Here is a 13,313-nt window from a genome sequence, read left to right as displayed (position 1 = left end):
ACTGTGTGTGTGTGTGTGTGTATAATACAACTGTGTGTGTGTGTGTGTATAATACAACTGTGTGTGTGTGTGTGTATAATACAACTGTGTGTGTGTGTGTGTGTAATACAACTGTGTGTGTGTGTGTGTGTGTGTGTGTGTGTGTGTGTGTGTGTGTGTGTGTGTGTGTGTGTGTGTGTGTGTGTGTGTATAATACAACTGTGTGTGTACGTTTCCAAACCCCCATAGCCACAGTAAGTACATAAGATCCTTCTAAATGTTTCTATGTGGGTTGTGAATACATAAAACAGAATGGTTACAAGCACACACCTTTCACTCTGCCTCAGAATGTGGTGAGACCATGGGGGCGTGTTGAGACCATGGGGACGTGGTGAGGTCATGGGGACGTGGTGAGGTCATGGGGACGTGGTGAGGTCATGGGGACGTGGTGAGGTCATGGGGACGTGGTGAGGTCATGGGGACGTGGTGAGGTCATGGGGACGTGGTGAGGTCATGGGGACGTGGTGAGGTCATGGGGACGTGGTGAGGTCATGGGGACGTGTTGAGGTCATGGGGACGTGTTGAGGTCATGGGGACGTGGTGAGGTCATGGGGACGTGGTGAGATCATGGGGACGTGGTGAGATCATGGGGACGTGGTGAGATCATGGGGACGTGTTGAGATCATGGGGACGTGGTGAGATCATGGGGACGTGTTGAGGTCATGGGGACGTGGTGAGGTCATGGGGACGTGGTGAGATCATGGGGACGTGGTGAGATCATGGGGACGTGGTGAGATCATGGGGACGTGGTGAGATCATGGGGACGTGTTGAGATCATGGGGACGTGTTGAGATCATGGGGACGTGTTGAGGTCATGGGGACGTGTTGAGGTCATGGGGACGTGTTGAGGTCATGGGGACGTGGTGAGATCATGGGGACGTGGTGAGATCATGGGGACGTGTTGAGATCATGGGGATGTGTTGAGGCAACATGACTTAAACCATCAACGGTTGCAATCCAGACAGAACAAGTAGGACATCAGAAATCCTGCAACCAGAATGGAGAACCTGGACATTTGACAGCCCTAAACCTATCCAACCCTTTCAGTGTGTAGTTGTTTCTGGACTGGGCCGGAGACATCAGGAACCAGAGAACGGAGGGGTGAAGGGAGGAGAGGCACGTCCATATTATCAGTCCAGTTTGGTTTCCTTCCAGGAGGTGGGGTGGGAGGGAGGGAGGAGGGAGAGAAGAGGGGGAAGGGAGAGAAGAGGGGGGTAGGAGAGCTACGGACGGTTGGTAGGTCTTAGCTCCCGTAGTGCATAGTGTTGCTAGGCATCGCCATGGGAGACGACATGGAGATGGAAGGACCGCCCATGGTAAACTGGCTGTTGTTGATTGGGTATTGAGGACTGTTGCCGGGCCCCGATTGTCCAGTTGTCACTCCTGAGGAAGAGAGAAAACAGGAAGTGAATTGCGGTCTTCAAAGAGCAGCTCGGGGCAGTTTCCCAGACCCAGATAAAACCTAGTGCTGGACTAGGAAGCACTTTATATCTAAAATAAATCAAACATTAAAACAACTAAATGTCAGACCACTAACTGAACTGTGGACAAGACTACAACATTAGCAACAGTAAACAGCTGTAGCTCTGTAACCATGGTGACACACTCACTCACCCTGGCCCACGCCTGTACTCATGATAGACCCAACTCTAGAAGATGTATGGTTCACTACCCCTGTGTTCACTGCCCACACACACACACGTGCAAGCGCGCACACACACACACAGAGAGGAGATAATTTACAAATTGGCACATTTTATTTGGAACAAGAAAACACAGCAAAACTAGTATACAAAAGGTCAGTTCCAGATACAGCTGGAGTCCAACATATAGAGACATTACACACAGTCAGGGTTTCAACATCCCAGTAACTTTCACAACCTTTCCACAAATCCTGGTAGGACGAATAACGGACTTCCAGGAATATTCTAACTGGAATTTCTGGAAAACTTGGGGAACATTTCCAGTATGTTGTAACCCGATACAGCAGAGGTTCCAGTGTTACATTGGAATACGGCTAGACTACTGGTTTTCTACCTGATTATTCATTACACCCACCTGGTCTCCCAGGTGGAAATCAGTCCCTGATTAGAAGGGATTCATTTGTAAAAAGCAGTGAAACTGGCTTAGGAGATTCAGATTTGAATTTGAGGGCTATACAGAGCAGAAAGGAGGGTAGGGATTGGTCAGTCACACACACACAGCGTACCAAGAGGGATGAGATTGTTGTGAGACACGGTGGAGCCGCCGCCACCGATGACCGTACTGAGGTCATACACGGCCGGCATCCCTCCTGATAGACAGAGAGACGCATTAGCAACAGGAATGGCACTTCTGTATTCACCTGTCTGTGTGTATAGATCTATATGTGTCTGTGTGTGTATAGATCTATATGTGTCTGTGTGTGTATAGATCTATATGTGTCTGTGTGTATAGATCTATATGTGTCTGTGTGTGTATAGATCTATATGTGTCTGTGTGTGTATAGATCTATATGTGTCTGTGTGTGTATAGATCTATATGTGTCTGTGTGTGTATAGATCTATATGTGTCTGTGTGTGTATAGATCTATATGTGTCTGTGTGTGTATAGATCTATATGTGTCTGTGTGTGTATAGATCTATATGTGTCTGTGTGTATAGATCTATATGTGTCTGTGTGTATAGATCTATATGTGTCTGTGTGTGTGTATAGATCTATATGTGTCTGTGTGTGTGTATAGATCTATATGTGTCTGTGTGTGTATAGATCTATATGTGTCTGTGTGTGTATAGATCTATATGTGTCTGTGTGTGTATAGATCTATATGTGTCTGTGTGTATAGATCTATATGTGTCTGTGTGTATAGATCTATATGTGTCTGTGTGTGTATAGATCTATATGTGTCTGTGTGTGTATAGATCTATATGTGTCTGTGTGTGTATAGATCTATATGTGTCTGTGTGTGTGTATAGATCTATATGTGTCTGTGTGTGTGTATAGATCTATATGTGTCTGTGTGTGTGTATAGATCTATATGTGTCTGTGTGTGTGTATAGATCTATATGTGTCTGTGTGTGTGTATAGATCTATATGTGTCTGTGTGTGTATAGATCTATATGTGTCTGTGTGTGTATAGATCTATATGTGTCTGTGTGTGTATAGATCTATATGTGTCTGTGTGTATAGATCTATATGTGTCTGTGTGTATAGATCTATATGTGTCTGTGTGTGTATAGATCTATATGTGTCTGTGTGTGTATAGATCTATATGTGTCTGTGTGTGTATAGATCTATATGTGTCTGTGTGTGTATAGATCTATATGTGTCTGTGTGTATAGATCTACATGTGTCTGTGTGTATAGATCTATATGTGTCTGTGTGTGTATAGATCTATATGTGTCTGTGTGTGTATAGATCTATATGTGTCTGTGTGTATAGATCTATATGTGTCTGTGTGTGTATAGATCTATATGTGTCTGTGTGTGTATAGATCTATATGTGTCTGTGTGTATAGATCTATATGTGTCTGTGTGTGTATAGATCTATATGTGTCTGTGTGTGTATAGATCTATATGTGTCTGTGTGTGTATAGATCTATATGTGTCTGTGTGTGTATAGATCTATATGTGTCTGTGTGTGTATAGATCTATATGTGTCTGTGTGTGTATAGATCTATATGTGTCTGTGTGTGTATAGATCTATATGTGTCTGTGTGTGTATAGATCTATATGTGTCTGTGTGTGTATAGATCTATATGTGTCTGTGTGTGTATAGATCTATATGTGTCTGTGTGTGTATAGATCTATATGTGTCTGTGTGTGTATAGATCTATATGTGTCTGTGTGTATAGATCTATATGTGTCTGTGTGTGTATAGATCTATATGTGTCTGTGTGTGTATAGATCTATATGTGTCTGTGTGTGTATAGATCTATATGTGTCTGTGTGTGTATAGATCTATATGTGTCTGTGTGTGTATAGATCTATATGTGTCTGTGTGTGTATAGATCTATATGTGTCTGTGTGTGTATAGATCTATATGTGTCTGTGTGTGTATAGATCTATATGTGTCTGTGTGTGTATAGATCTATATGTGTCTGTGTGTATAGATCTATATGTGTCTGTGTGTATAGATCTATATGTGTCTGTGTGTGTATAGATCTATATGTGTCTGTGTGTGTATAGATCTATATGTGTCTGTGTGTATAGATCTATATGTGTCTGTGTGTGTATAGATCTATATGTGTCTGTGTGTGTATAGATCTATATGTGTCTGTGTGTGTATAGATCTATATGTGTCTGTGTGTGTGTAGATCTATATGTGTCTGTGTGTGTAGATCTATATGTGTCTGTGTGTATAGATCTATATGTGTCTGTGTGTATAGATCTATATGTGTCTGTGTGTATAGATCTATATGTGTCTGTGTGTATAGATCTATATGTGTCTGTGTGTGTATAGATCTATATGTGTCTGTGTGTGTATAGATCTATATGTGTCTGTGTGTGTATAGATCTATATGTGTCTGTGTGTGTATAGATCTATATGTGTCTGTGTGTATAGATCTATATGTGTCTGTGTGTGTATAGATCTATATGTGTCTGTGTGTATAGATCTATATGTGTCTGTGTGTGTATAGATCTATACGTGTCTGTGTGTATAGATCTATACGTGTCTGTGTGTGTATAGATCTATACGTGTCTGTGTGTGTATAGATCTATACGTGTCTGTGTGTGTATAGATCTATACGTGTCTGTGTGTATAGATCTATACGTGTCTGTGTGTGTATAGATCTATATGTGTCTGTGTGTGTATAGATCTATATGTGTCTGTGTGTATATAGATCTATATGTGTCTGTGTGTATAGATCTATATGTGTCTGTGTGTGTATAGATCTATATGTGTCTGTGTGTGTATAGATCTATATGTGTCTGTGTGTGTATAGATCTATATGTGTCTGTGTGTGTATAGATCTATACGTGTCTGTGTGTGTATAGATCTATACGTGTCTGTGTGTGTATAGATCTATATGCGTCTGTGTGTGTATAGATCTATATGCGTCTGTGTGTGTATAGATCTATATGCGTCTGTGTGTGTATAGATCTATATGTGTCTGTGTGTGTATAGATCTATATGTGTCTGTGTGTGTATAGATCTATATGTGTCTGTGTGTATAGATCTATATGTGTCTGTGTGTGTATAGATCTATATGTGTCTGTGTGTATAGATCTATATGTGTCTGTGTGTATAGATCTATATGCGTCTGTGTGTGTATAGATCTATATGCGTCTGTGTGTGTATAGATCTATATGCGTCTGTGTGTGTATAGATCTATATGTGTCTGTGTGTGTATAGATCTATATGTGTCTGTGTGTGTATAGATCTATATGTGTCTGTGTGTATAGATCTATATGTGTCTGTGTGTGTATAGATCTATATGTGTCTGTGTGTATAGATCTATATGTGTCTGTGTGTATAGATCTATATGTGTCTGTGTGTATAGATCTATATGTGTCTGTGTGTGTAGATCTATATGTGTCTGTGTGTATAGATCTATATGTGTCTGTGTGTATAGATCTATATGTGTCTGTGTGTATAGATCTATATGTGTCTGTGTGTATAGATCTATACGTGTCTGTGTGTGTATAGATCTATACGTGTCTGTGTGTGTATAGATCTATACGTGTCTGTGTGTGTATAGATCTATACGTGTCTGTGTGTGTATAGATCTATATGTGTCTGTGTGTGTATAGATCTATATGTGTCTGTGTGTGTATAGATCTATATGTGTCTGTGTGTGTATAGATCTATATGTGTCTGTGTGTATAGATCTATATGTGTCTGTGTGTATAGATCTATATGTGTCTGTGTGTGTATAGATCTATATGTGTCTGTGTGTATAGATCTATATGTGTCTGTGTGTGTATAGATCTATATGTGTCTGTGTGTGTAGATCTATACGTGTCTGTGTGTGTAGATCTATACGTGTCTGTGTGTGTATAGATCTATACGTGTCTGTGTGTGTATAGATCTATATGTGTCTGTGTGTATAGATCTATATGTGTCTGTGTGTGTATAGATCTATATGTGTCTGTGTGTGTATAGATCTATATGTGTCTGTGTGTGTATAGATCTATATGTGTCTGTGTGTGTATAGATCTATATGTGTCTGTGTGTGTATAGATCTATATGTGTCTGTGTGTATAGATCTATATGTGTCTGTGTGTGTATAGATCTATATGTGTCTGTGTGTGTATAGATCTATATGCGTCTGTGTGTGTATAGATCTATATGCGTCTGTGTGTGTATAGATCTATATGCGTCTGTGTGTGTATAGATCTATATGCGTCTGTGTGTGTATAGATCTATATGTGTCTGTGTGTGTATAGATCTATATGTGTCTGTGTGTGTATAGATCTATATGCGTCTGTGTGTGTATAGATCTATATGCGTCTGTGTGTGTATAGATCTATATGTGTCTGTGTGTGTATAGATCTATATGCGTCTGTGTGTATAGATCTATATGCGTCTGTGTGTATAGATCTATATGCGTCTGTGTGTGTATAGATCTATATGCGTCTGTGTGTGTATAGATCTATATGCGTCTGTGTGTGTATAGATCTATATGTGTCTGTGTGTGTATAGATCTATACGCGTCTGTGTGTATAGATCTATATGTGTCTGTGTGTGTATAGATCTATATGCGTCTGTGTGTGTATAGATCTATATGTGTCTGTGTGTGTATAGATCTATATGTGTCTGTGTGTGTATAGATCTATATGTGTCTGTGTGTGTATAGATCTATATGTGTCTGTGTGTGTATAGATCTATATGTGTCTGTGTGTGTATAGATCTATATGTGTCTGTGTGTGTATAGATCTATATGCGTCTGTGTGTGTATAGATCTATATGTGTCTGTGTGTGTATAGATCTATATGTATTCACCTGTCTGTGTGTATAGATCTATATGTGTCTGTGTGTGTATAGATCTATATGTGTCTGTGTGTGTATAGATCTATATGTGTCTGTGTGTATAGATCTATATGTGTCTGTGTGTGTATAGATCTATATGTGTCTGTGTGTATAGATCTATATGTGTCTGTGTGTATAGATCTATATGTGTCTGTGTGTATAGATCTATATGTGTCTGTGTGTGTATAGATCTATATGTGTCTGTGTGTGTATAGATCTATATGTGTCTGTGTGTGTATAGATCTATATGTGTCTGTGTGTGTATAGATCTATATGTGTCTGTGTGTGTGTATAGATCTATATGTGTCTGTGTGTATAGATCTATATGCGTCTGTGTGTGTATAGATCTATATGTGTCTGTGTGTATAGATCTATATGTGTCTGTGTGTGTATAGATCTATATGTGTCTGTGTGTGTATAGATCTATATGCGTCTGTGTGTGTATAGATCTATATGCGTCTGTGTGTGTATAGATCTATATGCGTCTGTGTGTGTATAGATCTATATGCGTCTGTGTGTGTATAGATCTATATGCGTCTGTGTGTGTATAGATCTATATGCGTCTGTGTGTGTATAGATCTATATGCGTCTGTGTGTGTATAGATCTATATGCGTCTGTGTGTGTATAGATCTATATGCGTCTGTGTGTGTATAGATCTATATGCGTCTGTGTGTGTATAGATCTATATGTGTCTGTGTGTGTATAGATCTATATGTGTCTGTGTGTATATAGATCTATATGTGTCTGTGTGTGTATAGATCTATATGTGTCTGTGTGTGTATAGATCTATATGCGTCTGTGTGTGTATAGATCTATACGTGTCTGTGTGTATAGATCTATATGCGTCTGTGTGTGTATAGATCTATATGCGTCTGTGTGTGTATAGATCTATATGCGTCTGTGTGTGTATAGATCTATATGCGTCTGTGTGTGTATAGATCTATATGCGTCTGTGTGTGTATAGATCTATATGCGTCTGTGTGTGTATAGATCTATATGCGTCTGTGTGTGTATAGATCTATATGCGTCTGTGTGTGTATAGATCTATATGCGTCTGTGTGTGTATAGATCTATATGCGTCTGTGTGTGTATAGATCTATATGTGTCTGTGTGTGTATAGATCTATATGTGTCTGTGTGTATATAGATCTATATGTGTCTGTGTGTGTATAGATCTATATGTGTCTGTGTGTGTATAGATCTATATGCGTCTGTGTGTGTATAGATCTATACGTGTCTGTGTGTATAGATCTATATGCGTCTGTGTGTGTATAGATCTATACGTGTCTGTGTGTATAGATCTATATGTGTCTGTGTGTGTATAGATCTATATGCGTCTGTGTGTATAGATCTATATGTGTCTGTGTGTGTATAGATCTATACGTGTCTGTGTGTATAGATCTATATGTGTCTGTGTGTGTATAGATCTATATGTGTCTGTGTGTGTATAGATCTATACGTGTCTGTGTGTATAGATCTATATGTGTCTGTGTGTGTATAGATCTATACGCGTCTGTGTGTGTATAGATCTATATGTATTCACCTGTCTGTGTGTATAGATCTATATGTGTCTGTGTGTGTATAGATCTATACGTGTCTGTGTGTATAGATCTATATGTGTCTGTGTGTGTATAGATCTATATGTGTCTGTGTGTGTATAGATCTATATGCGTCTGTGTGTATAGATCTATATGTGTCTGTGTGTGTATAGATCTATACGTGTCTGTGTGTATAGATCTATACGTGTCTGTGTGTATAGATCTATATGTGTCTGTGTGTATAGATCTATATGTGTCTGTGTGTGTATAGATCTATATGTGTCTGTGTGTATAGATCTATATGTGTCTGTGTGTGTATAGATCTATATGTGTCTGTGTGTATAGATCTATATGTGTCTGTGTGTATAGATCTATATGTGTCTGTGTGTGTATAGATCTATATGTGTCTGTGTGTGTGTATAGATCTATACGTGTCTGTGTGTGTATAGATCTATACGTGTCTGTGTGTGTATAGATCTATACGTGTCTGTGTGTGTATAGATCTATACGTGTCTGTGTGTGTATAGATCTATACGCGTCTGTGTGTGTATAGATCTATACGCGTCTGTGTGTGTATAGATCTATACGCGTCTGTGTGTGTATAGATCTATACGTGTCTGTGTGTGTATAGATCTATATGTGTCTGTGTGTGTATAGATCTATATGTGTCTGTGTGTGTATAGATCTATACGTGTCTGTGTGTGTGTATAGATCTATACGTGTCTGTGTGTGTATAGATCTATACGTGTCTGTGTGTATAGATCTATACGCGTCTGTGTGTGTATAGATCTATACGCGTCTGTGTGTGTATAGATCTATACGCGTCTGTGTGTGTATAGATCTATACGCGTCTGTGTGTGTATAGATCTATACGTGTCTGTGTGTGTATAGATCTATACGTGTCTGTGTGTGTATAGATCTATACGTGTCTGTGTGTGTATAGATCTATACGTGTCTGTGTGTGTATAGATCTATACGTGTCTGTGTGTGTATAGATCTATACGTGTCTGTGTGTGTATAGATCTATACGTGTCTGTGTGTGTATAGATCTATACGTGTCTGTGTGTGTATAGATCTATACGCGTCTGTGTTTGTATAGATCTATACGCGTCTGTGTGTGTATAGATCTATACGCGTCTGTGTGTGTATAGATCTATACGCGTCTGTGTGTGTATAGATCTATACGCGTCTGTGTGTGTATAGATCTATACTCGTCTGTGTGTGTATAGATCTATACGCGTCTGTGTGTGTATAGATCTATATGCGTCTGTGTGTGTGTATAGATCTATATGCGTCTGTGTGTGTGTATAGATCTATATGCGTCTGTGTGTGTGTATAGATCTATATGCGTCTGTGTGTGTGTATAGATCTATATGCGTCTGTGTGTGTGTATAGATCTATATGCGTCTGTGTGTGTGTATAGATCTATATGCGTCTGTGTGTGTATAGATCTATATGCGTCTGTGTGTGTATAGATCTATATGCGTCTGTGTGTGTATAGATCTATATGCGTCTGTGTGTGTGTATAGATCTATATGCGTCTGTGTGTGTATAGATCTATATGCGTCTGTGTGTGTATAGATCTATATGCGTCTGTGTGTGTATAGATCTATGTGTCTGTGTGTGTATAGATCTATGTGTCTGTGTGTGTATAGATCTATATGTGTCTGTGTGTGTATAGATCTATATGTGTCTGTGTGTATAGATCTATATGTGTCTGTGTGTATAGATCTATATGTGTCTGTGTGTATAGATCTATATGTGTCTGTGTGTGTATAGATCTATATGTGTCTGTGTGTGTATAGATCTATATGTGTCTGTGTGTGTATAGATCTATATGTGTCTGTGTGTATAGATCTATATGTGTCTGTGTGTATAGATCTATATGTGTCTGTGTGTGTATAGATCTATATGTGTCTGTGTGTGTATAGATCTATATGTGTCTGTGTGTGTATAGATCTATATGTGTCTGTGTGTATAGATCTATATGTGTCTGTGTGTGTATAGATCTATATGTGTCTGTGTGTGTATAGATCTATATGTGTCTGTGTGTGTATAGATCTATATGTGTCTGTGTGTGTATAGATCTATATGTGTCTGTGTGTGTATAGATCTATATGTGTCTGTGTGTGTATAGATCTATATGTGTCTGTGTGTATAGATCTATATGCGTCTGTGTGTATAGATCTATATGTGTCTGTGTGTGTATAGATCTATATGTGTCTGTGTGTATAGATCTATATGTGTCTGTGTGTGTATAGATCTATATGTATTCACCTGTCTGTGTGTGTATAGATCTATATGTGTCTGTGTGTGTATAGATCTATATGTGTCTGTGTGTGTATAGATCTATATGTGTGTAGTACCTGATTAATGCTGTGTGTGTGTGTGTACCCTGGTTCATGTTGTAGACTCCTCCATTGCTCCACATGTTCTCTGAGGGGGAGGAGTAGTGAGAGCCTGGGGGCGGGGCTGACGTGCTGCCTGTGTACCTGCGGAACACACAATCAACCAATCAGAGGGAGGCAAGCTCAAAGACAGTAGGTCATATACAGAGGACTTTAACGTGTCTAGCAGGGAAAGAGGTTTTAGACCAAGATAAAGAGGATAGATAGCAGATAAATAACAGCTTTAGGAACAACAGAAGGGATAGAAAGTGAAAGAGAAGGAAGGAGAGAGAGGGAGGAAGCAGAATTGTGAAAGAGAAAACAAGGAAATGGTAGAATGTCTATGCTGTGCTGACCTGAAGAAATGACAGACAGAGAGAGACAGAGAGAGAGAGAGAGAGAGACAGAGACAGAGAGAGACAGAGAGAGAGAGAGACAGAGAGAGAGAGAGAGAGAGAGAGACAGAGACAGAGAGAGACAGAGAGAGAGAGAGACAGAGAGAGAGAGAGACAGAGAGAGAGAGAGACAGAGACAGAGACAGACAGAGAGAGAGAGAGGGTATAGTGTTGTTGACTTGGAGAGAGAGAGAGAGAGAGAGAGAGAATAGTGTTGTTGACTTGGAGAGAGAGAGAGAGAGAGAGTATAGTGTTGTTGACTTGGAGAGAGAGAGAGAGAGAGAGTATAGTGTTGTTGACTTGGAGAGAGAGAGAGGGTATAGTGTTGTTGACTTGGAGAGAGAGAGAGGGTATAGTGTTGTTGACTTGGAGAGAGAGAGAGAGTATAGTGTTGTTGACTTGGAGAGAGAGAGAGAGAGAGAGAGAGAGAGAGAGAGAGAGAGAGAGAGAGAGAGAGAGTATAGTGTTGTTGACTTGGAAGAGAGAGAGAGAGAAGAGAAGGAAGAGAGAGAAGAGGGGTAGAGAAGAGGGGTAGAGAAGAGGGGTAGAGAAGAGGGGTAGAGAAGAGGGGTAGAGAAGAGGGGTAGAGAAGAGGGGTAGAGAAGAGGGGTAGAGAAGAGGGGTAGAGAGTGCATCTGACCTGAAGAAGGGGTTCTTGAGATCCAGCAGGTTGCTAGACTTGCTTCCTGTCTGGTCCACCTGGGCCACCATACTGATGTCATAGCTCTGTCTGGGAGCACAGGTCAGATGAATCCTTTAAGAGGGTACCTTGGCAGGTGTGTTCAGTGTGGTAGTGACCAGTTCAGGCGTGCAGGTGGGTGTGACCCGTTTAGGCGTGCAGGTGGGTGTGACCCGTTTAGGCGTGCAGGTGGGTGTGACCCGTTTAGGCGTGCAGGTGGGTGTGACCCGTTTAGGCGTGCAGGTGGGTGTGACCCGTTTAGGCGTGCAGGTGGGTGTGACCCGTTTAGGCGTGCAGGTGGGTGTGAGTGGTAAAGTTACCCGGGGGGGGGTGTGTCTCACCTCTTGTTAGCGATGAGCGTTGCAGTGCCAGACAGGGTGTCTCCTGCCTTGGTGAAGAGAGGGGACTGGAGCAGACAGCGGACTTGGTACCAGTGGGTCAGAGGCTCCGTAGGAGAGGTGGAGAGCCACACTGTTACCCTGGACACACAGTTAGATGGACCCACATACACACAGTTACAGTGGGGCAAAAAAGTATTGTTAGCCACCAAATTGTGCAAGTTCTCCCACTTAAAAAGATGAGGCCTGTAATTTTCATCATAGGTACACTTCAACTATGACAGACAAAATGAGAAAAAAAAATCCAGAAAAATCACATAGTAGGATTTTTATTGAATTGATTTGCAAATTATGGTGGAAAATAAGTATTTGGTCAATAACAAAAGTTTCTCAATACTTTGTTATATACCCTTTGTTGGCAATGACACAGGTCAAACGTTTTCTGTAAGTCTTCACAAGGTTTTCACACACTGTTGCTGGTATTTTGGCCCATTCCTCCATGCAGATCTCCTATAGAGCAGTGATGTTTTGGGGCTGTTGCTGGGCAACACAGACTTTCAACTCCCTTCAAAGATTTTCTATGGGGTTGACATCTTGGAGACTGGCTAGGCCACTCCAGGACCTTGAAATGCTTCTTACGAAGCCACTCCTTTGTTGCCCGGGTGGCGTGTTTGGGATCATTGTCATGCTGAAAGACCCAGCCATGTTTCATATTCAATGCCCTTGTTGATGGAAGGTTTTCACTCAAAATCTCACGATACATGGCCCCATTCATTCTTTCCTTTACACGGATCAGTCGTCCTGGTCCCTTTGCAGAAAAACAGCCCCAAAGCATGATGTTTCCACCCCCATGCTTCACAGTATGTATGGTGTTCTTTGGATGCAACTCAGCATTTTATTTTTATTTTTTAACCTTTATTTAACCAGGCAAGTCAGTTAAGAACACACTCTTATTTACAATGACAGCCTGGGAACAGTGGGTTAAC

At 40.5% G+C, this 13,313-nt stretch overlaps 1 protein-coding gene across 2 annotated transcripts in view; it reads right to left on the bottom strand.

The window, feature by feature from the left end:
• Window positions 1–124: 124 nt before the first annotated feature.
• LOC124018584 (histone-arginine methyltransferase CARM1-like) overlaps window positions 125–13,313 on the bottom strand; it is a 35,694-nt gene continuing 22,505 nt past the window's right edge. Inside the window, exons 11-16 of one of the 2 annotated variants that reach the window (XM_046333920.1) lie at window positions 12,331–12,468; window positions 11,951–12,040; window positions 10,923–11,020; window positions 2,249–2,332; window positions 1,654–1,722; window positions 125–1,422 (exon numbers count right to left, since the gene is read on the bottom strand). In XM_046333920.1, the coding sequence (XP_046189876.1) occupies window positions 1,283–1,422; window positions 1,654–1,722; window positions 2,249–2,332; window positions 10,923–11,020; window positions 11,951–12,040; window positions 12,331–12,468 (619 nt within the window). In that variant the 3' untranslated portion in view covers window positions 125–1,282. The remainder of the gene's footprint in view (window positions 1,423–1,653; window positions 1,723–2,248; window positions 2,333–10,922; window positions 11,021–11,950; window positions 12,041–12,330; window positions 12,469–13,313) is intronic. The other variant, XM_046333921.1, reaches the window with a different exon arrangement.

Source organism: Oncorhynchus gorbuscha, unplaced genomic scaffold (assembly GCF_021184085.1).
Source record: "Oncorhynchus gorbuscha isolate QuinsamMale2020 ecotype Even-year unplaced genomic scaffold, OgorEven_v1.0 Un_scaffold_550, whole genome shotgun sequence".
Taxonomy (NCBI): Eukaryota; Metazoa; Chordata; class Actinopteri; order Salmoniformes; family Salmonidae; genus Oncorhynchus; species Oncorhynchus gorbuscha.
This window is presented reverse-complemented; position numbering and strand designations above follow the sequence as displayed.